This window comes from Bos javanicus, chromosome 1, assembly GCF_032452875.1.
Source record: "Bos javanicus breed banteng chromosome 1, ARS-OSU_banteng_1.0, whole genome shotgun sequence".
Lineage (NCBI taxonomy): Eukaryota > Metazoa > Chordata > Mammalia > Artiodactyla > Bovidae > Bos > Bos javanicus.
The window spans coordinates 65,614,238-65,638,786 of NC_083868.1; the positions used below are offsets into that span (position 1 = coordinate 65,614,238).

A 24,549-nucleotide genomic window follows, 5' to 3' on the forward strand; every position below is an offset into this window, starting at 1 on the left:
ATAATCTCTACTAAGTTAGACAGAGAAAGACAACATCATATACTTTTTTAAAAACATCATTAATTTAAGAGTATTTATAGCCTCTTTTCCATCCCTTATCTGCTCCCTACAGAAAATTCTGCTTTGCTCATTCCCACTCCCTCAATCCTTGAACTTCAGTCTTACCATGTAAATCAATGTTTTGTGCGTGCGTGTGTGTGCATGTGCTGTGAAAAGTGGATGAGGACCTACTCTCTGACATTTTTTAGTGGCACAAGGTAGGGGGAGGCAGAGGCAAGCCACAAGGTACTTGTGATCCAGGCCTGAGTTGCTTGGGAAAGATAAGAGCTCGGGGAAGTGGTGTGAGAGGGTTGGAGTCCAGGGAAAATTGGGGAAAGAGGATTTTAAAAAGTGTTGCTGTGGGTCATATACTGGATGCTCTTTAGTGTTTTCAGGAGAAGCAAATGAAGATTAGGATTATTTTTTATTACTTTTGCTCTCTGGCTGCATGAGACCCCAGATCCTATTTATTTACATACATGTGCAAATAAGAAGACTGGAAAGAAAGAAACCAACACATTAGAAGTAGTTAACTCTGCATTAGTACGATTATTAGGCACTGACACTTTTATGTAAGTTTTGAATAGAACATGACATAATAGTAAGGGGCGATTATTGTTGTTTAAAGAAAGTACTTTCAATAGAGTGATCTGGGCAGGTTGTATCGCAAAGGGTTAGGAGTGAATCAAGGGGATAAAGTGGGCTTAGATTACTTTCTCAAGGAGTCACTATGAATAGGAATGATGGGCAAAAGCTTGAAGAGGCAGGAAATCCAAGACATTTTTGGTGGGAGGGGGTTTTTAGAATAGTGAAACCTAAAGAATGACAACTTAGACATCAAACACTCTGTAAGGATGTACTGTTTTGAAACAGTTAGGATAATTTGTGTGTCCTGGAGGCAGAGGGAGTTTTATGATGTGATCTTTTACTAGCTTCGAAGTATTTCTCACTTGGTCCAAATAATACTGGTTGAGATCTAACAGGTAATTTCCTCAGCTGAGGCTTAACTGGGTCAATAGTCTGATTTTCCAACAGTCAACACAGTAGGGTTAGGGCTATAGTAACAAAGATAAACTTTAAAGGACTCTGACTGGTAAAGAGGAATGCTGATTCAGGAATGCTAATTGAAATCTGTAAACTCACAGTTAAATTGGATGTATATTTGTTTGTTAAATTCTGGGATTCCAGAAGTTAGAGGAATGTGCATGATGCACAAAATTAGGTATATTTCTTATGTGAGATATTAATAGTTTGGACTTATGTCCACAGTTGAATCTAAATATAATCAAAGTTTGCATTAATTCTTAGGTGATTAATTAAATATACACTAAAAGAAAATGAAGGCTTGGAGGACATCATTTCCAATCTTCCTGGGAGGAAATCACAGATGACGGTGATGATAGCTTATCCCAAAATGCTCCCTTGGAGGAAACATTAAGTAACTGTCATGTCTTCAAATACTCAGAGATGACTAACACAGGGAGTTGGTGAAGCTGATGAAGCATTGGATTGGGTCTGTGACAGGTGAAGACATACCTATTGTACAGGTTTCAGCTGAGAAGACTGTCAGATGGATACCTAAAAATAATTTTCTCAGACTTTCTCCATGAGAGTCTGGAGTACATATTTGGAAGAGGTTGTGGGGGGTAGGAGGAGTGATGAATGCAGATTGGTGTGGTTAATTAATGAAGCATAAAATTGGAAAGAGATATTAACTTGTCAAGAAGGTGTAAACAAAAAGACAAAAGGATGAATTTTTCAAGAACAGCCAGGGTGTGTATCAGGGTGTAGGATTACAGAGTCGGAGGAGGATAAACCACCACGTTGATGGAACTGGTGTCCAACCTGAAGTACGATTGAGTTCTGGGGCACATCTGTCCCCATTTGTGTGAGCACAGAGTCAAAAATGAGCAGGAGAAATATTGGAGAAGAAATGTATTTGGAGAAATGCACTATGGAGAAAGTGTTTGAAGGAATTCAGAACAGGAGGAAGGTAACAAGTTCGAGGAGAAATGCAAAGCAAGGAAATGGGGAAGGGGAAGAACAAACAAGTGTGTACTGAGGATCTACTAGAAACAAGCAGAAACTTTCAGTGCATCTATTTGGATGCCCCTGGATTAACTCAGGCTTTTAAATGCAGCTTCCTCATTAGCAGATACACACCACTGCATATAAACTAGATAAACAGCAAGGCTCCACTGTATAGTACAGGGACTATACTCAATATCCTATAAGAAACATAATGGAAAAGAATATGAAAAAGATTCTATATCTATAAATAAATCACTTTGCTGTACAATAGAAACTAAGACATTATAAATCAACTGTACTTCAATTAAATTTTTAAAACTGCAGTTTCCTCAAACTTCTCTCTCAGAATGTGTGTGTGCCAACTACTTATGAAATAATGAATTAACATGCACAACTGATGTACTTGACTCTCACCTATGGTGGGAGACTTCCATTTTCTACTTTGCTAATTTCTATATCATTTAAGTTTTTATAAATACATATTACTCTTAAAATAAGACAAAATCAGAAAAATTCTATCAGAATGAGGTTAGCTTCCATAGAAAAGCCACTTGTACCTCCAAATAATCATTATGAAGGGTTGCACTCATGTCAAATAAAATGTATCATAGTAGTCATAGAGATAAAAATACGATAAAATAAAAGGATATTACTGAGCATATTACACATCACACTCACATTTTCCTTAAAGATTAGGTTTAAAACTTCACTCTCCACCCCCAAAAAATGACATAAGCATGGCTCCACTGTTGCCCACACAACCACATCTAAGATTATCAAGTCTTAGATAACTGTGTGAATGATATTAGCAGCAGGCACAGTGGAACTCCCTTCTTCACCCCATATACCAGGCTGATAGTTATCTTAAGGGTCCCATGATTTAATTCCCAAATATCTGCCTACAGATTTTGCCTGCAATCCTTCTTTTAATTAATGCTCAATGGTTTTCAAATTTAGCTCAATGGTTCTCAAATTTAATGTACATAAGAATTACCATACAGAGTAGCACACACAAAACCACGTATCTTATACTTTATGGGGAGTTAAGGGATTTTTCAGAGATGATTTGGTTTGAACTTGTTTAACTTGCTGATTTAGCAGCCACCTTGTTCCTTTGTATAATATGAGATTTGGCTCCACTTGAGAGAACTATCAGAAACTTAATTGAGGATTCTCTTTGCTGAATAAGAAAAGAATTAGAAAACTTACTGTGGTTCAATTACCTTCTCAACTTTCCAAAACAAATATCCAATAAATGCTTAATTTCTGTCCTGACCATGAATCCTTTAGAAGTATAGGTATCCACCCTTTGTTTTTGTTTTTTTCTAATATAATGGGGTCCTATTATTAAGCCATTGGGTCTATTTATTAATCTAAAACAAATGAGTATGAGCATTGTAACTCTAAAGGAGAAATTGGAGAATTTGAGATATAATCCGTTGAGGAATCAGGCAGATTCTCAGAGAATGAACAGTGACTTGACCGCTCAAAGACAGCGGGTTAAGTAGAAGGCCAGGGAGGCAAACCTAGGTCTGTTTTCCTTTCTGCCTTATCCTTTTGTTATTGGTGACATGTACCTCAACTCAGGGGCAAAGAGAATACACTCGGGTGCTCAGAAGGTAAAAAAAAGAGCTCAGTCTATTATAGCCCTGGGTGTCTCTCGTTACTGAAAGCACAGTACATAAACAATATGCAGAGGGAAAGCCCATTTGTCACTAGACCAAAAGAAGGAAACTTTCAGGCAAGGAACTGAGGTTTGCAGGTGACAGTTTAGGTGAAAATCAACCAGTCTACAGATGTGTAGATGTATTTTCACCAACCTATATAATTTCCATTCATTCACTGGGCACTCCTGCAGCTAGAAAAATGAAAGCTTATACCCACACATGTGCACAGGCACAGCCAATCACTTCCAAAATTCCTACCCAAGTTTGGGCAAAGGAACAGATACACTGTAGCACTTATTTTAAAAATCTATCTAATTTCTCAAAGACCCAGGTTAGGCTTAAATGTTTATATTTAAGGCTTTGGATACATGCTGCTCTCCAACTCATAGGACTAGGTTACCTGGTTAGGATCAGGATCAACTTCGTCCCAGTTGTGAGTGATGTGGCCTTGGTCAATGAACTCAAAAGGCTTGTGAGAAACTGAAGGTAGAATCCTATACAGCCAGCTGTGGGGAGGAAACAAGGACACACAAAACTTAGGGTGAAGTTATGGGTGATGCCCAGACTGTCTCAGGAAGTACCATCAGGAAGACACTCAAGTCCACAACGATCTGTGGGCTTTAATGTGAGATGCAATGACACAGCATCACTTCTTAATAGCCTCTGTTGCCCATAGCCCTGCCTCTTCTCACCTTTCAACCCTACCCATCAAATGGAGAGTTGGAGGCTCTAGCCCTCGGTTATTTCCATGCTGGCAAAGAAAGAATGGTCTTTCCCAATGACAGCTATAAAGGAAGGGAAAGTACCTTGAGGGATATCTGTGCAGGCAGACCCACAGGAAAACATTAGCTTATATATGTCATTGGATCCTAATCTTTGTTCTGGCTCTAGTAAGTGAGGAAAATGAAGCCCACACAGTTTGAGACAATACAGGTGGTTTCTTTGTGATTTTTGAAATATTAATCAATTTTCTTACTTAAAATTGTAAAACTAATTCATGCCAGTGCTAAAAATAATTCAAGCAATTTAAAAAGTCCCAAAAGGTAAAAGACTTTCTCCTCTAATTTCTCCAGCGCCAGTTCTCAGAGGCTAATTAGAACTGTTTAACAATTTTCTTGTATATTCTTTCAGATGTTTCCAATGCATAAGCAAAATTGCCAAATTGCTGTACCATTTTAGTCTCACAACAATAATGTATGAAAGTGGCTGATTACCCACATCTTTACAAATATGCAGTATTATGAATAATTTTGACCTTAGGTGAAAAATGCTATCTAATTTTTATTTTGAATTACCTTTATTTATGAGTAAGGTTGAGAATCTATATGTTTATGGGCGCCTTGTAATTTTTCTGTGAATTACTTGCCCAAGTTCTTTACTATTTTTCTATTGGTTGTCTTTTTTATGCTAATTTGTAAGAGATTTAGGAAATTAACACAACTATACTCTAAAATTATAAAACTATCCATATTTTCCTATAGCACATTTGTAACTTTGTTTCAAGTTACAAAGCTCTTGAAACTTTGTAGAAGCTTCTCTGGTGACTCAGAGAGTAAGGAATCCATCTATAATTTGGGAGACTGGGTTTGATCCCTGGGATGGGAAGATCTCCTAGAGAAGGGAATGGCAACTCACTCCAGTATTCTTGCCTGGAGAATTCATTCTATGGACAGAGGAGACTGGCAAGCAGATTGTGAGCAGACAGAGGAGACTGTGACCATGGGGTCGCAAAGAGTCGGATACGACTGAGCGACCAACACACATACATAGCCTTGTTTCAGTAAGAGGTGATCTTAATGAAGGAGCCCTGAAGGACACCAGGAGGAGAACGATCCAGAAGTCGAGAGGGACACTGAAACTCACTAAGAGGGACCCAAGTCCTCTCAGAGGCTGTTACCCTGACAGAGTACAGCAGGAAGAGGAACACCACCTGGGGCAATGGAAGATTAGACCTGCTTGAACAGGTTCTGGCCCTTTAAGCCCCAGGACAGTCTACTTCAGGAAGTGGAGTTGGCCTGGCCTGAAACTGAGTCATTCAGGAGATCAAGCTAGATTTGTTCAGTTTTCTTCTGTTTCCTCGAACTCTAGGTGAAGTGATCTCAGACACTGGACTTCAGACCATAAATTATTAATAACTATGCCTCGCTAGCATCTAGTAGTATACAAAATTGAGAACACGTATGTGTGTCTTAGAACCAACTGTGAGATCCTGGGCAAGTTTTTTGAGTCTATGTTCCTCATCCTTATCTCCTAGGATTGTTGTCAGGATTGAGTTTATGTACCAAGAATGCCTGGTAGAGTAGGTGCTCACTTATTAGACGTGTGTTGAGTTGTTTATCTGTCTACCCCTATCATCTACATTGTTATGACGGTCCAGATTTTCCACATTCTCTGTCCTGGCTTTGACCTTCTCAGGACCGAAAGGATCAGCTAACTAATCACAAAAACCAACCCCTGATAGATATACTCTCTGACAGTTTTTGGGTGGGGGTGAGGGGTCCTGAACTCTGTGGTTGACTAAATGTAGGAATACCAGGCTTTCTCACTTATGGATGAGGTTGGCTCCATCTTCCCCTTGGGGACTTTGAGCATTTTCAGAAAACTTGTGGATACCTTTGAAGAGTTCTAGACAGATGGGTGAACCATGCCTAGTGTCCTTTGTTTTTCAGCCGAGTTTGTAAAACTCCCCAGGCAGCACTACATTGCCCTGGACAGAGATTTAATTCTGATTCAGGGAATGGTGCCAGCATCTTAATGAAATGCCGACAGCTCCTTTTCAGCCTCCTGGAATAGAGCTCTACTCCCGCTGGCTGAAGAGATTGCTGAATAATGGGGGCAGGCAGTAGAATTCGGAGTCCAGGTGTCCCGTTAGTGAATGGGTCATAAAGTCAAGAACATAGCCACGGAGGCCAGGCTGTCATAAATTAGAATGGACAAGAATTGTCTGTGTGCTTACCTTACCTTGGCTATCTGGGCTTGCAGAGAGAGAGAGATGATTAAATAGTGATAGAATTAATCCTGATTTGACAAGTATGGGAAACTATCTCTTCCCTTCTTCATGTGCAGATCTAGTGAGAGAGAAGCAATATTGATATTGATGTGATAACAGCACCTGCCACTCAATTTTCTGACAGGCGTTTAGGGATACCATGTATTAAAGGCAGACACTCTACTATTGTGGCAATAGTGATGATTATGGTAATTAATGTTAATTGAGCACTCACCAGGTACCTGGCAATGTGCTAAGGACTTTGCATACATTCTTTCCTTTAATCCTCTTCAAGACTATGAAATAAATACTATTATTATGTTTTCTACAAATGAAAAACCAGAAGGCTCTAAGAGGGTAGATGACATGCCCGAGGTCACACAGCTGGAAAGAGAAGGAGCCAGGATTTAAACTCAGGAGGCCTGACTGCAGTGTGGGCATGATGAACCGGTAAGGGGAACAATCTATCATTTGTGTGGTCCATGATGCTCTTGTACTCACTGTCTCATTTACTTCTCAGGAAGACTATCTGGAGATAAACCCAATCATCTTCCACTAAGTAGTACAAGACTGCCTACCCTCCACCCCCAACCTCCAATGTAAGTAGCAGCCCTCTTTGTGGATACCTTCATCTGGTCTGAAATTCTTGCAATTGGATGCTGCTTGTTTAAGTCACAACACTTAACTGCCTCCCCAAATCACAACATCTACTGCATCTTATCTGCACCATAGGAGTTAACCAAGGGAGTGTGTTCACTGACCTGGCTTGTAGGACATGGGAACATGACACATTGTGCTAATGAATGTGCTGGTTTCCAGCAAAGGCAAATTCCAAGGAGAAAAAACCTTATTAATTCAGACCACAAGGGGCCATAATACATGACCTTTCATCTAACCCATGCTTGGATTATCCAATATTTTCATCCAAAGAACATAATACTTCTAGTCAGCTGAGGAAGATATTGCACTGAATCTTCTGTAACTTTGAGTTAATCAGTATTAAAAAAAAAAAAGTAAAACAAAATTGGACAATTCCTAGGGGAAGGCCAGACTATCAGGAACATTTTTTTTCTGAGTACAAGCAACAGTTTGCAAATGTAACTAGACATATCTGTTTTCTAGGCTCTATGCAGCTGTTCTCTCTACTTCTTCCAACAGTCACTTGATTCTAGCTGAAGATGAGATGCATCTTTCCCTGACAATGATCCAAGGCACAGCCTATAAGAAGCAGGATTTTGGGCAGCCCTGGGAGGTTGTGGCCTAGGTATAGGAGGCAGAATTAAATACTAGTTATAGTTCCCATACCTTCTTTTATTGGTGCTCCGTGGACAAGTGAAAGCTGATCCTGAGAGCTGCTCAGCATACAGATTGTAGGGGCAAACTTGAGGATTATTCTAAAACAAAGGAGGCAATAAATGACATCACTCGATCAGAAAGGTATCCCACCTTCCCATGAAACAACTCAGTGGGGGGAATTCTGGCTTGGATGGGGATGCTCTGGGTCACTTACTGCACATGACCATCTTCAACCTATATATCTTTCTTGTAATAAAGTTTTAGGTAAGTTATTGTATAAAATTTATAAATTATAACCTATCTCACCCTTCAGGAATATCCCAATGCTGACATATGAGTATATTTCTTTCTATTCTTACCCTCCAAAATGGGGATCCTATGATATGTGTAGTCTTATTAATAATTAGCATATTAAAAAAGAGGAAACAGTATATCATGAGCATTTTTTATGCCATGAAATAGTCAAATTTTTTTGAAAAATTTTTGTTTGCCATAGTTTTTATTGTAACCAATACTAGTGTGAACATCTTTGTGCACACATTTTAAAACAAGGGCTGATTATTTTCTCCTCATTGTCATATCTTATGTGGTTCAAAGAAGTATAAGAAAGTCCCCTAAGCCTGAACCTGGGGGATCCTCCTGAAAGCCCTACAGTTAGTCTTACTTATCTTGGGGGTAAGTGTTTTGCCATAGGTAACCATTATCCAACTTTAACTTTTGCATTATTGCTGTTCAGTATCCCAATTGTCTTAACAATCTGTAACACTTTTAGACAGTTCACAGGCTAATACAATAGCCATGGTGGGAAGAGGCACTTGACCTGAAGGCTGGTCATACTTTCCTTTAATTCAGAGTTCTCTAATTAATATTTTATTTACTCATACCTGTCCTTCTGGCAGGGCACCTGGGCAACGAGGGTCCTCTGAGGCACACTCATTCCCGAATCCAGAAATGTACTGCATGTGACAAGACACAAAGGCCACCATTAATGGGACTTAAAGAGTATTCTGCTATTTGACAGTCTACGAAGGTAAGAAATTTCTATATGGACATGTGTTTATCATGTTCTATACATCATATCTTTACTATGTCTTGGCATGTGACCCATTTAGGACAGATAATTTCCCTGCGTGAATTTCAAAGACCCACAATTGATTGGGAGAAGAGTGCTGGATATTGCATAGACTCACCACCCCTAGCTATACTTACTTAATTGATTTATGGGCTTGTTCTTAATTGTCCCAGATCATGGCATCCAGTCCCATCACTTCATGGGAAATAGATGGGGAAACAGTGGAAACAGTGTCAGACTTTATTTTTGGGGGCTCCAAAATCACTGCAGATGGTGACTGCAGCCATGAAATTAAAAGACGCTTACTCCTTGGAAGGAAAGTTATGACCAACCTAGATAGCATATTCAAAAGCAGAGACATTACTTTGCCAACAAAGGTTCGTCTAGTCAAGGCTATGGTTTTTCCTGTGGTCATGTATGGATGTGAGAGTTGGACTGTGAAGAAGGCTGAATGCCAAAGAATTGATGCTTTTGAACTGTGGTGTTGGAGAAGACTCTTGAGAGTCCCTTGGACTGCAAGGAGATCCAACCAGTCCATTCTGAAGGAGATCAGCCCTGGGATTTCTTTGGAAGGAATGATGCTAAAGCTGAAAGTCCAGTACTTTGGCCACCTCATGCAAAGAGTTGACTCATTGGAAAAGACTCTGATGCTGGGAGGGATTGGGGGTGGGAGGAGAAGGGGACGACGGAGGATGAGATGGCTGGATGGCATCACTGACTCGATGGACATGAGTCTGGGTGAACTCTGGGAGTTGGTGAGGGACAGGGAGGACTGGCGTGCTGCGATTCATGGGGTTGCAAAGAGCCGGACACGACTGAGTGACTAAACTGAACTGAACTGAACTGAAGAACAGGTTCTTTAATTCTGGGTCCATCGGGGAGTTCCTGAGAGGGAGATGGCTCAGGCTCAACTCCAGGTTAGTAAGATCTTGCTTGCCTAGATAGAAACCTCCCTGAGGTTGGTGCTCCACTCCCCCTCCATACACTGAAACAAGCAGCTACAAGGAGATGTGTGGATCCAATCTGACAGCAAAACCCTTGAGAAAAAGCTGTCCAATCAACCTGGCTGCAGGCAAAAGCCTATATCATCTGGCTCACATATGGAGCACTTGTATATATGTTTGCATCTATGTGGACACAAGAAAACAAAATAGGAAGATATGGGTGGCCTTCAGGAGAAGGGTCAGACCAGAATCTGTCCTCAGTGGCACAAAGGAGTGCATTCTGACTGCCATCTGTTTACTTTATGTTCAGAGAGAGGAAAAGAGAGTTTCTCAACAAAGTGTGTAGGTCCCCTGAAACTGATTCTGACAACACTTAACACACCTGTGAGTTCTTGTTCACTCTCTGGTTTTTCTGCTAGTTTATAAGCTCCATAAAGGCTGGAACTATGGCATCTTGTTTACCTCTATATATGCTTTGTGCCTTGTTTATAGAAGGTACTCAATAGATACCTATTGTTTTAGTTTTCCTTTGAAGCCTATGCCAACGCAAGAGTATGTATCCTGCTCTAAGTAGGGCTGTGTGTGTGTGTGTGTGTGTGTGTGTGCGCATGCGTGTGCTAAGTTGCTTCAGTCGAGTCCAACTCTTTGTGACCCCATGGACGGCAGCCTGCCAGGCTTCCCTGTTCATGGAATTCTCCAGGCAAGGATACTGGAATGCGTAGCCATGCCGTCCTCCAGGGGATCTTCCCGACCCAGGGATTGAACCCAAATCTCTTGCGTATCCTGCATTTGCAGGCAGGTTCTTTACCAGTAGGGCCACCTGGGAAGCCCAAGTAGGGTTAGGACCAACCCCCCAAACCCTTTTCTCTAACTTAAACATCAAAAATGGCTGTGTTCTTCACATAGTTTTTTCTTAAATGTACTTAGTTTTAGCTCATGAAAATGAAAGTGCAGCCTCACTCAGTGAGTGAAATACCACCATCTGAGCACAGTCTCTAAGATATATAAGAAGGATGTAAGTGGGTGGAGGATAAGCCCTCCAGAGTTCTCAGCAGCATGCAGAAGGAGCTTGATGGAATTCACCTGCAAGTGTGAGCACTGAGCAGGGCAACAGCTGCCCGTACTTGGAAGGAATAGCAAATGTGAAATGTTAGAACCTAGAAAGCAATGGAACTGAAATTATTCCTTTTTGCCTCCAGACACAGTATTTTTTTATATTTGAAAATCTATCAGCACTAAAAACAGCGAGTTATATTACACACAGATTGGTTAACAGCAGTGGCATGTGGTTTGGAATGATTTCTTTGGGGAAATGGCAGAGACCATCCAACATTATGACTCTCCACTGAATACAATTTTCTTCCCTCTAAATGAACCTCGTGCTCACCATCAAGAGGATTGAATCTGAGCTGCTGAGAAATGGTAATGACCCCAGATTATCTTCAGGTCTGTGGAATGGAATTTTAGACCGGTCTTGACTGAAGCCACAGGGTGCCACAGTGCCTTCACTGTGCTCCACTGCTGCGCTGTTTCTGCAAAGGGAGGCAGGCAGGTCTGAGTGCAACAGCCGAGGTCTCTGGCAGGAGTGCGTAGGTTTACTCATTAACTTGCTGCATTCTTTGCAACTGCTGGCCTCAGAGCAGAGTCCAGGGTTATTTGTACATTGGAAACAGAGGAAGAGAGACTTACTATGTGTAGTTTTAAAGCATTTGCTTCAGATTCCTTTAAAAAATAGAAAAGAAAGTAGAAAGAACAGCTGGTGGTTTGGAAGGGAGCCACCCAGCTTGGAGAGAGGTGTGAGTTCTGAATTGGTTTCCCACTCTTAGCTGCGGTGCATTGGCTGAAGAGGAGGGTGGAAACTGCTGAGTCATTCTCAGACCAGTTGGTTTACCTAATCTCCTGAGAGAAAAATTACAGATGAGTTTGTTAGAGCTTTAAATATCTTGTGCCTCACTGCTGAATGTATCAGAATGGAGGAAGCAGTGTTCTGTAGCTGCTTCCCCAAGGCTTTGAGATCAAGGACAGAATCTGAACTCTGCTCCTATCAGCTGTGAAAATTCAAGCTTTCAACTCCAGCTGATTCAGTGACTATACAAATACATCTTATACAAATAAATACATAATTAAATCTGACGTCAAGTGTGTGTATTTATATGCTTTCTTCAATCTGGATTCTGAATAATTTTATCCAACATAAAAATATGATTTTGTTTCCTTCCAAGAGAATTATACACATCCTTTCCACATCCTTTCTAAAGAACAAATGACTGAACTCATGTAATTTCAGTAGCGTCAGTTCTTTGGCAGTTCCCTAGTGTACAGATTTCTAATTCTCACTTGGTCCCCAGGATATGATTTACTTGTCAGAGTAGTTTTATGAGGTGCTTTCGCCTGACTCTGATTCTGGATAACACCCTGATGGGATGAGCAGATGGTGTACTTCACCTCCTTTTACAGGGCATGAGGAAAAGTGAGAGAAGTCAGGGCAGAGATGGAACTATAGCTACCTTTTTCTCCTTTGTAAAGGGTCCAGTATTTTTAGTTAACCTTGTTGGGAACATAGGTTATAGATTGCTAGGTGAACTTGCCGATTATTTCAAGTGGATTAAACTGAAGAGTTTAATTATTTCAAGTGGATTAGGCTGAAGAGTGAGTGGCTCCCCAAATATATCTATGTCTTAATCCCTTGAATTTGTGAGTGTTGCCTTATATAGCAAAAGAGACTTGGCAAATGTGATTAAGAATCTTGAGATGGGGAAATGCCCTGGATTATTTGGGTGTGCCCTAAATGCAATCAGGGCTTCCCTAATAGCTCAGTTGGTAAAGAATCCACCTGCAATGCAGAAGACCCTGATTTGATTCCTGGGTAAGGAAGACCTGCTGGATAAGGGATAGGCTACTCTCTCCAGTATTCTTGGGCTTTCCTGTGGCTCAGCTGGTAAAGAATCTGCCTGCAATACGGGAGGCCTAGGTTCGATCCCTGGGTTTGGAAGATGCCCTGGAGAAAGGAAAGGCTACCCACTCCAGTATTCTGGCCTAGAGAATTCCATGGATTGTATAGTCCATAGGGTCGAAAAGAGTCGGACATGACTGAGCAACTTTTCACTTCACTTAAATGTAATCATATATCTTCATAAAAGAGGGTGGTAGAGGAGGATTTGACGACAGAAGAGGAAAAGGTGATATGATGATGGAAGCAGAAATCAGAATGATGCACTTTGAAGGTGAAGAAAGGGACCATGAATCAAGAAATTTCTAGAAGCTGGAAATGCAGGGAAAGGGATTCTTCCCCTGAGTCATCAAAAGGAACCAGCCAACACTTTGACTTTAATCCATGGAAACGGATTTTAGACTTCTGACCTCCAGAATTTATTTTCCAGAAGAAAATAAATTTAGTCATTTTAAGCCATTAAATTTGTGGGAATTTATTACAACAGAAACAGGAAAGTGATACAATAATTATGTAGAGCAGGGGTCCCATCTTCAATTAACCATTAGAATCACCCCCAAAGCTTGTTAAATACAGACCCAAACCTAGTAAATCAAAATATTTAGTCCTGGGGCCCAAAGTCTGCTTGTTAAACATCTCTTCTTATAGAAATGAGGAAATCAAGACTTGTAGAAGTGAAACAACTTTAAAGCATAGTAAAGTTCATTTAAAATTAAATTTTATTATTATATCCTTTGAATTTTCTTCCCCCAATTGTGCTGTTTTTATGTAAATGTGATTTCATTTGAGGCTTTGGGTTGGCATATCCATTACAAGGAATAAATAAAAGCAGGAATTTTTTTTAACTTAAAATGTGTATTGATTAGAATGATGCAATCTGGCTTTCTGTGTTTGGATCTGTGATCTCTAGAGCTAACCTTTCCTTGCAGAGATTAGACAGCAGGCTGGGAAGAATGTCTTTGAAACTGAGAACAAAGACCAGCATGCAATTTACGTTGGTGTACTGGTGCTGTGCATATTAAATTTCTTAAAAATTTCGGCAGGATAAGATTTTATATATAATTTATTTATAAATGGTAAGGATGTTTTCACCCTGCTGAACTTCCTATAGGATTTTCATCAGGAAATAAAGTTTTTATGTACTCCCCCTCTTCTAAGGCTTCAACTACCATCATTGATATGATGACCTACTGTATCTTGTCTCCTGGGCTTCCCTGGTAGCTCAGAGGGTAAAGAATTTGACTGCAATGCAGGAGACAAGAGTTCAATCCCTGGGTTGGGAAGATCCCCTGGAGAAGGAAATGGAAACCCACTCCAGTATTCTTGCTTGGAAAATTCTATGGACAGAAGAGCCTGGCGGGCTGCAGCCCATGGGGGTCGCAAATAGTTAGACATGACTGAGTGACTAACACACACACACATACACATATCTAGTCTCCTAGCTCTCCCCTCTCCCCTAAGTTCCAAACACATACAACTGACCACATCCTGGTATCTCATCTTTGGTTGTCTCTGGAGCAACTCAAATTTGACTCTTGGATCTCAGAACATGCAGGGCTGTGTGTGCTGTGCCTTTGCACTCACTATTTCTTCTAGCCACCCCCCCTTCTAAGTTAGTCAGTTTCAACTCTCTTAAGACTGAGCTCAGGAAGAGTTTCCCTGCTGACTTAGATGCTAAAGAACCTGCTTGCAGTGTGGGAGACCTGGGTTTGATCCCTGGGTTGGGAAAATTCTCTGGAAAAGGAAATGGCTACCCTTGCCAGTATTCTTGCCTGGAGAATCCCATACATATTTTTCAATTGCAGATTAAATAATAAGGAATTATTTCCTAGAGGAGGTGCTAGGACTTCCGCTGGTCAAGGGCTGATTGTGAGCCTCAAAATAACTGAATAGATTAAACATATCTAACTGGTGGGCTGGAGGCTGTCCATGAAACTGCAGCGACAGGAAGGTGTAGAGTAGGGACTGGCAAACAGTCACAGGGAGAAAAGTGTCTGTCTACAGTGGAGGAGAGCCCTTATAAGGTCTACAGATTCCCAAGACAATCTATGAACTGAACAAGACAAGAGATAGACAATTAGACTGTCATCCATTTTCTTTGTCATCCCCCAGCCCCAGCCATGCTTACGGCAAAGCCTTGAACACAGTAGCTTGGACCAGGGCCTCTCTAAGTTAGTGCTAACTCTGACTCTCTGGAATTTTCAGAAGCTTCCATGAATTGTGGCTGAAGAAACCACAGCAAACTGGCCAGATAGTTTCTTACCTTCAACTCAGTCATTTTCCTTCTGCTGCAGGTGTGATGATTTCAGGAAACCCAGGCCCAGATGCTTCTGCTTCTCCTGCAAACCACCCTCTGGATGTTATTCCACTTCTTCACTGTGCTCACTGGTCAGCAGGTCACTCAAATCAATCACAGGCATTTCCTAACTGGGCTATGCTAGGGAGAAAGTCCAGCATGCTTGTTCCCAAACTGCTTTCATAACTGCCTTTGGTTTTTATTAAACCTGGGCTGTTTCTAAAGAGTTTGCAGAGGCCTGTCTCCTCTTCACCCGAGATAAAGGTTGACCAATTATTTGTTTCAGGTAAAGGAAGGAGGGTCATCACTAAAGGCAGAGAATTTAAAGCTATGAGAGGAAGTGTGGCAGTTAGTGCTTGGTGTGTGAGGCAAAGGCTTCTCCACTCAGTCTTGACGCAGGCCAGGAAGGAACACGGCGGAGTGTTCGCTCTCTGAGAGCAGTGAGGAAACGAGCTGTGCCCTGACACAGGTGTTTTCACACAGCTGCCCGAAACTTGGACCGGGTCTGGACAGCTCTCCACAGTTGCCTCCCAGGGATGAGCTGGGTGAACAGCTCAGAGTGAAGCACTCGGGTTAAAGCCAATTTAGATGTTTACTGTTGTTCCACTTAATTTCTCAAATATATTTAGTGTTCTTATAAATTCCTTAAGAATATTATTTCCTTATGCTTGTATCCCTCTAACAAGAGACCCAAGGGTTATTTTCCAGCCACTTTTCCATGACTCCCTTGTCCTTCATCTTGGCTACTCTCCTTAGCCATGGTCAGGTATCAACTTCATGGCTAATGGCATTCAGGAAGGAAGAAACCATATATTGAGTGCTTGTCATGCCAGATTTTCCCATAGACATTACCTCATTTAATTGCACAAAAACAATCTTGTAAACTAGGCTTTATTATTGTAAACTCAAGTGCAGCAGACCAGGCAGAACATGTAAATGGGTAAGGTAGGCTAAGTAAGTTTTAAAGATATATAAATGAAGTTCCAATTTTTAAACACTGGCAACTTACATAAGTGAATGGATGAATGAATGAATGAAGTCACTGTAACAGATTGTAAAAAATGCCCACAATTTCCTTTCATCCTTGCATACATGCTCCTTTGCAATGTGACTTTGCTGCTCCTCCCAACATGAAATGGAGTCTTTAACTTATCTCCTTGAATCTTACTTTGGCTAATAGCAAACACAACACAAGCAGAGGTTTGAAAAATGCTTGTGCTTTAGGATTTTCCCATTTCTTGCTACTTGAGACCACCATGCAGGCTAGTCTCCTTGAGAGTGAGATACCATCTGGACAAAGAGAATGAGATACCATCTGGACAAAGAGAATGAGATACCATCTGGATAAAATAACCTTTGGGTCTCTTATTAGAGAGATACAGGCATAAGGAAATAAGATTCTTAAAGAATTTATACCATGTTGCCTTTGTTGAGTTGTCCAGGCACTCACCAACCAGCACTAGTTGCCAGATGTGTGAATGAAGCAATGTGGCTGCCAGATGACTGCAGACACATATGTGATCCTAAATGAGACCAGCAGGAGAACCACCAGCTAAACCCAGCCCAAATTGTGGACACACAGAATTGTGAGCAAATAGATTGACATATTTTATGCCAGTAAAGTTTTGGGGTGTTTTGTTAAGCAGTGATAGGTAACTGATACAATTATGTTAAAAAAAAGCATGCATATAGGTGTGAGTGACTATGGGCTGCCAGTTTGACACCTTCTGCTTTAGATAAATGGGTCTAAGCATCTTCCAGAGGTCCCCAGGCTCCAGCATACTGCAGTAGCAGCAGAATGATTTGCTTGTGTCTGAGGTGTTAGTGCAGAAAGACCAGCCCAAAGGCGCCATGTTGATAGAAACAAGTGACAGGTTGGAAGCACACTGTGTGGACTGATGCCTGCAGACCAGGGAACTTATAGCACATCTCAGCGTATGTCAGCACAGACAGCTAACATTGTGGTATTACATAAGCTTCCCTGGAATTTATACGCAAACCTGGGAGAAAGGGGGAAGGTGTAAACCCCAGCTTTACTGAGGCTAGGTTTTTATTATTCCTGCAGTATGCAGACTCAAAATCAAAAGTGAATTCAGGAAAAATATTTCTTGCATATCTGAGTTTATGAGTACATTGGCTCTTGAACTGCTATTGATCCTGGAAGCCAGAGTTTGGTGATTAGGGGGAAAAATGGATGGGAACCAATAAGAGACAAAGGAAAAGCTTTACTGCTTTGATTTTCCATAAACTTCATGTGCTCTTTCTGAATCAGCTTTAAAGGCAGATTTAAGAGGTGTTTCAGTTCTTTCCTAAGATGTGAGAGATTTCTGAAAGAGTAAGAAAGTGGTAAGAGATCCTCAACAGAATGAAAATTATTTTAGGGGCCTGAAAATATTTAAAATCGAATAAACCTGTCAATTTCCTATTTAGAGGTTTTTCCCAAGTGGGTTTACTTTATTTCCTGTCTTCGGTTTTTGTAACAACTTAATAAGACAAGTATTTGCTTTGCACCACCATGCGCCAGGTATTGTGCCATATACACACAGGAGAAATGAGAACACATAAAACACAGAAGCACGTAGCTTTGATTCTATGTCTGATGGCTTTCTATTTTAATCTAATCACATATTTATTTCACAACTATTGGGGACCTGCTAAATGCCAGGCCCTGTGAGGTGTGGGGGATACAGAGATGAGCCTGGTCCTCTAGGAGGGTGCACACTGGAGAAGATTGACCAATAAATGGGCCATTACAATGGGGTGCCTGGACTCTTCCTGTGACAAGGAAGAAGAGTCCATGGTGTTATGGGAGGGATTAGGGACTGCAGAGCTCCGACTAGCAGGGCAGGGAAGGCTTCCTGAGGTGATAGCTGAGCCAAGTCACATACAGTAAGGGATGAATGAAGGGAGGATTGTGTACAAAGAGAAGTGCAGCACATTCAAAGACCTATTTTTAGTGCACTGATGGCATAGAGTGGAGTCTAGTGAGGGAAGTCTTTCAGAAAGGGGAGTTTGGGCAGATATTTAAAGCAAGGGAAAGAGGCAGGGGGATTAACATTCAAAGAGGGCCAGTGGAAGAAGCAGGTTGTGTGTAAGGCACACACTATACTGGGTAAGGCAGTCATATACTGGACCAGAGAAGCATCACAGTATCCAAGTGGCGAGCCATAAGAAAGATGCTAAAAACCAGGCAGAGGGAGAGGGATCCAGTGAATGGATGTGGGGAACAGGTGAAGTGAAGAATTTGAAAAGGATCAGGAATTGGAGACATCAGATATAGGCCACCTCTGGATTCTGGCACAAGATAGGTTTACTCTCCGAAGAGGCTCTGGACTCACACACACCAGGGAGTGGGGAGAAGAACCAAAACCAAGTGTAGTGATGATCTCCACTTTCCTTCTCTGACTGCACTTCCAGAACGCTACCAGCAAGCATCTTACCCTCCAGACAGGACCCTGGAGGATTCTTCTCTAGGACAGTGTTACATAAATACTATACATTTTGATAAATACTTATTAAATAAAAGTCATTCTAGAAATGCTTCTTTTAATGAGGTGACTGGCTCCCTCCCACCTTTATATATTCATGAATTAATAATTCTTATTTCTAGGAAGACACAGGATTCCCCATCTTTTAATCCTAGTTCTTGCCTTTACAGACATAAATGTTGAGAAAATTTGTTCACATAAGTAAGTGGTTATGAATGGAAGGGATTTTTTTATATCACTGAAATTCCTTCTAAATTAAACACCAAAAATCACACACTGATCTACTGTTAAATATTATTTTAATGACTTATCAGTTAACAACTCAGCTAGGTTAATTTTATTGCACTCAAATAACTGGGAACCTGATTTGGATCAGCTTTGTTACCCAGCTACTGGAATCATTGCTGTAACTGTCACCTTTGCACTTGGAGGTGCTTTATCCAACTCATTTACTCAGAAAGGGTTAGGAAAATAAAAATGTTAATTATACACACTTTGCCTGTATAATTATTTTTGATAAAAATGTTACTTCCATACTTCGATAGATTTCTTTCACGGTAAGAAGCCTTGACATGAAAGAAGTGCCATATAGCCATGAATGTTTCTTACGAAAGCTCTTTGCTTTGTCCTCAGGAGCTATTCCTTAAGAGCGCTGCATTTTTTTTTTCTTTCTTTGTAATTGTGAAGAGTGGAACAGGCAAAATCCTTAAATAAAACTAGTATTTAGAAATGCCCTTTTGTTGGGGCAATAAGCCGGATTTCTATCGCACTACTAGGGAGATGCTCCTTTTCTGCAGTGGGAAAAGGGCAATTGTGAATGTAGAGGTGAGAAGTAAGAACCATTATTGAGCTGCTTCACAAACACTGTTAATAAAGAAACATTCACGTGGGAATTAATGATCTGGAAAATGATTCCCTTAAACGATCTGTGCCTTTGTACCTTTTGGAAGAGATACATGCACACATCCCAGTTGGAAGACCATGATCCACACCAAGTAGGTGGAAAACATTGCATCCAGGAAGCTGGGGATTGTCACAGGGTAACGAGAAGGATGAGTGGCATGCCTAGAGAAGAGTCACTCCAGAATGCAGTTACAGCAGTGGTCCCCAGTGGGACACAGTTTTTCCATGAATGAGGCAGGGGGATGGCTTTGGGATGATCCAAGAGCATTACATTTATTGTGCACTTTATTTCTATTATTACATCAGCTCCACTTCAGACAATCGGGCCTCAGATCCCAGAGGCTGGGGACCCCTGAATTAGAGGACGGAGGACATCAGAACTGATGTCTCCAAGAAGAAAATGAAACTGATAGATTAGCTGATCTATTTGATGTAACTGAGCAAGATTTTAGATCTTTGTTGAAGTTTAGGGGTTTCATTCTTCACCATGACTTATTGATGACCTTGGTAAAGCTTAGTGGTTAGCCAGCTGAGAAAACAAATATGGTATAAGAGAGGGGCTATGTATAAGATGACATGGCATTTTATTAGAAATAGATATACCCAGAGGGTAGAAACTGCTAGTAATAAAAATGGGTAGCAGTATATCAAAGATAAATATCTCCTGTTTTGTGAATAGAGGATGTGACAATCAGGTTACGATTGCTGCAGTGTGGATAGTCTTGAGAGGGAGGCATAGCTCAGTTCATTACGGGGTGATTGTGCACAGGAACCCAAACATGAACTTTGGTGAACTCTGCAAAACTGGTGCCATTAGAGTCTACAATCCATGTATTTCTTACTTTTTTAGATATGAATTTGTTTTTTTCAAAGGCTGGATTCTGAACTACCTGCATTAAAATCACCTAGTTTGCCTGTTAAAAATACAGAATCCCGGCCTATGTCATATAATAGGGTTGGCCAAAAAGTTCATTCTGTTTTTTCCATAGACTTGCGTGAAGGGGGCAGAAGAAATTTCAGAGTCTTTGCATTTTAAATAAACACTTCAGAGGCCTTTCATGCATTTTTGAGTTTGAAAGTCATTTCTTTGAGTTCTTAAATGAAGGTGCTAACTGTAACTCAAAGTTGGATCTCTTTCTTACTCTATGGAGCAGCCCCAGCAGGCTCCAATTCCCAATTCTGCATCAGGCCAACATACTGGGGAATATGTGAGGTTCAGGGTTCTCCCAGGACTAGGCTTCCTACAACCCTTCCTCTCCTACCACAGTAATTTAACTCAGTTTTGGGATTAGGGAGAAATGAATTTTTTATTTCCTTCTCCTCCTTCCCCCAAAGGGTATCCTCCTTTGAATTTTAATAGATATTAAATCAATGCAGACATCCTGTTAGACCTTCAAAGTTCTTAAAACAGTTGCTACCTGTGCTTTAAACCAGCATTTAGATATCCATACAAGGCCCTACCTGGGCTGGGTGCTAAAGCACACACTATTGAAATGAAGATTCAAAACCTCTGATCATAGAGGCGGGTTAGGAGCTCTTTACCTCAGTCTGATGGCCCAGCCCAGCACATCAGTTCTATTAAGTCCATTTTCAGAATGGACAGAAAAACAGCAGTGTCAAAGCACCTGGATTATATCAAAGATGCCTCAAGTGCAGGGACTTCTGAGAACCTGAATAAAGCTGATATGGATCAACCCCTTTGGGAGCAGCTCTTTCCTTAGAGCACTAAAGTGGAAAGACCAACCCATATCCTTAGCTGGGTTGCAAATCAAGCAACCTGAGGGACAGATGAGTGGACAAATATTTTCATATCTAGTTGCCTCCACAGTGAGTAAGAACACTGGCTAGACATCTGAATCACAACAGGGGAAAACAAAAAACTTTCTCTATTGCTAGCAATTTGTTCCATCAAGAAAGCAAGAAAACTGAAGATTTAATTAACACTTCTAAGGAAGTATTTGGTATTTACACTTGTTTATTACCTAAAAGCATTTTTTATGACCAGGTCTCAGGAAGTCTTGGCAAAAATTATGCTTCAAAAGATTCTTTTAGAAGAACTCTGGCTAATAACATTCATTTTGGCAAACAACCTTATTTTGCTGCTACTAATACTACAACAAACTTACTGTAGACTATTAAAAATTATTTTTCCTTAGAAAACTATAATTCAGGAGTCAAGCCTGAGAGCAAGAAGAAATGGAGTGGAGTACTGTTAATTTTTCAAAGTTGATCCTGAAGCCATCAAGGGATGGGTTATTTTTCAATAAGGGAGAAAATACAGAAATTGGAATAGATCTTTTTCTTAATTAAGGGAAAGAAAGAGGAAGAAAGGGCTATTGATTTGTTTTTTAAAAAAGGAACACAGAGAACTTCAGTTGGTCTCGGTCTTTGTGTATGCACTTGGTTTCCACTTCCTAACTGCACAGCCTCTGTCACAATACGCTTGTGCCCGATTCCACGTGCAGATCCTGATTTACATAGCTCTCCTCTACGTTGAAAAAGAAATCAGGGCTAACTCTTGTGGGGGAGGATGTGCAAAAAGACTGGGGAATATTCTAGCTGATGAAAAGTGCTTTAAAATCCTTTCTCAAATCCCCAAAACTGCCTTACTAAAAGCACTAACATTGTGATTTTGATATCCATTTTCAGCATACCTTGACTTCCAGAGTACCGAACAGAAAGAGAATTTAGTGTTTTTTTCCCCTAGTTTTGAAATGAGAAGCTGAAACTGTGTATTTACTATTATTATACTTTAATATGGAGCAAAATCAGGAGTGTGGAGTCTTACAGCAAAGCTAGAAAGAGAATATGTGTGAAAAGGTGTTGTTGAATAAGGCAGCAAATTACAGTTTCTGTAAAACAGGTTTATATATTAATAAAGAACTGGGGCAAAGGGAATTATACAAGAAAAAAAGATGGGTAAAAAAAGTAACGATGAACAGTTATGCATATACACACACACACACCACCCCAAAAAACTTTAGATTATGAAATCCAAGAATCCTAGTCCATAATTCATGTAAATGTGTTGCTGTGGAACTTATTTTTACTTCTCTCCATAAATGCATTGTTAACACAAAGAATAATATTCATAGTTTATGGACTGTAGTTAAGGGACATTTTAGGAGTTGACTTTTCCTTCAAAAATAAAAATAAAAACTGAAGAGGGTATAAATCCCTCTTCCTGCCCTTGTGCAGGTCTTAGAGTTCACCTTGCCTATTTTCAAACAGAAAACAGTAATAGGGTGCAGAGCTGGAACCTAAGGAGTGAAGGGTTTAGTGAGCTGTCAATTTCTTGCAGAATTCTTCTTTACTGGTACTGCTGTTCTCTATGTATTATTAATCTATTTATATTTAACTCCAGCTATTAGTCTGCCTCTTCCAGCCACTGAGCCATTTGCAAAGGAGAAGAGAGAGAGACAATTGCTATTATTAGGCATCCTTGTGTGTGTGAAGAAGGTGGAGACAATTAAATAACACCATTTTGCTTCTTTGAAAATGACAGAGATTGTTTGGGGTGGACAACTCAGGCTGGTTAACATAACCTTTCCCCTCAGAAGGTAAAACAATGGAGATACATTTCTGAAGTACTTAATTAAGCCTTCAGCAATGAGTGTGGGAAAATTACAGACCCATAAAAATCCTCCAGTTCTAGGCAAGAGTAAATTTTCTCTGCAGCATTCTGTCACTGCTCATTTACTGCATCATTTTGACATCTCATATTTCCACAAGGTTTTTATATAATCTATAAACAGGGACAGAAAGGTGAAAAATAGAATGAGGACCAAGTCTGGAGCTCCCACGCTGTTACTTCCTTTCAGTTTTCCACTAAAGGGTGAGGCTGAAAGGTGGCATTTTAAAGATGATTTCATTAAAAGGCTGAGACATTAATAATCGACACAGCAAGAAGAAAGCTGTGAAAAACTGCCACCGCTTGCTCACTCTTCCAAAGGATGAGTGTAATTCAGTCATAATGTAAGCTCTTTAATGTTCCTCCCCCAAACCTTTTTCGATCAGGAAAGCCTGGAATCTGTAGGCAAGAAAGATAATCATGTTAGGACTCAAAATAGGCAGAGTTCAAATGCTAACAGCCTTTAAAATGTTTTCCTTATTTTTTGTTTCTGTATGTTATGCTGTTGTTCTTTAAAGAAATATCTTTTTGAGGTTTTACTCAGAAAACCACAGCAGATTAAATAATAAAAATAAATTCTACTAAAATGAAAAACATTTGCTGAGTAATTGGTGATAGTGTCATCTAAATCAGACAGGATGAAGGTGAAACTCACAATATTCACCTGCTGGACTTTCATATGAATTATCTGCATTGTGATAGACTATGGATATGTACCTTTGCAGTCCCAAGCAAATTGTTTCCTATTATTTTATAATGTAACTTTATCTCTGGATTTTTCTTGTTTATAAGACCCTTATTTTCCGTTGATCTGAGTTTTTCTTCTGTATTTAAGAAGACAGAAGAAAGTCATTTGGTTGGGCCTGCAAAGTACTCCCCCGTCACCCCAACTTCTTAAAAAAAAAACCTCAAAAAGGAATTTGGAAGTTAATTTCAGATCAATCAAACCTTTCCACAAATTAAAGAAATCATTTTATCAAAAAAGATAGATACAGACCTGATTACCATCTCTTAAAAAGTATCTCTTCTCTATGACCTGTTAGAAACAAAGATATTAAGGGCTTAGCATGTATACCTTGAAAAAGCAGTAAGTGCACTGACCACTGATGGCACTAAAAGGTGTACACCCAAGAGTCGTTTCAGTAGCAACAGACATCTACTACACTGAGTTAAACCTGGTGCTGATGGGATCAGGACTGTGGAAGTATTTTTATAAAAGCCTGTCTCTAGTTCCAAAAAGCGT

The 24,549-nt window shown here is 40.3% G+C and overlaps 2 protein-coding genes across 2 annotated transcripts in view; both read right to left on the reverse strand.

Moving 5' to 3' along the window:
- HGD (homogentisate 1,2-dioxygenase) overlaps positions 1-15,490 on the reverse strand; it is a 43,617-nt gene extending 28,127 nt beyond the window's left edge. Inside the window, exons 1-4 of the mRNA XM_061400465.1 lie at positions 15,252-15,490; positions 8,907-8,978; positions 8,032-8,120; positions 4,138-4,243 (exon numbers count right to left, since the gene is read on the reverse strand). Coding sequence (XP_061256449.1) covers positions 4,138-4,243; positions 8,032-8,120; positions 8,907-8,978; positions 15,252-15,266 — 282 coding nt within the window. The 5' untranslated portion in view covers positions 15,267-15,490. The remainder of the gene's footprint in view (positions 1-4,137; positions 4,244-8,031; positions 8,121-8,906; positions 8,979-15,251) is intronic.
- Positions 15,491-22,410: 6,920 nt separating this feature from the next.
- The window catches only part of RABL3 (RAB, member of RAS oncogene family like 3), a 46,328-nt gene continuing 44,189 nt past the window's right edge, over positions 22,411-24,549 (reverse strand). The window contains exons 7-8 of the mRNA XM_061400999.1: positions 24,304-24,342; positions 22,411-23,705 (exon numbers count right to left, since the gene is read on the reverse strand). Of these exons, the coding sequence (XP_061256983.1) occupies positions 23,640-23,705; positions 24,304-24,342 (105 nt within the window). The 3' untranslated portion in view covers positions 22,411-23,639. The remainder of the gene's footprint in view (positions 23,706-24,303; positions 24,343-24,549) is intronic.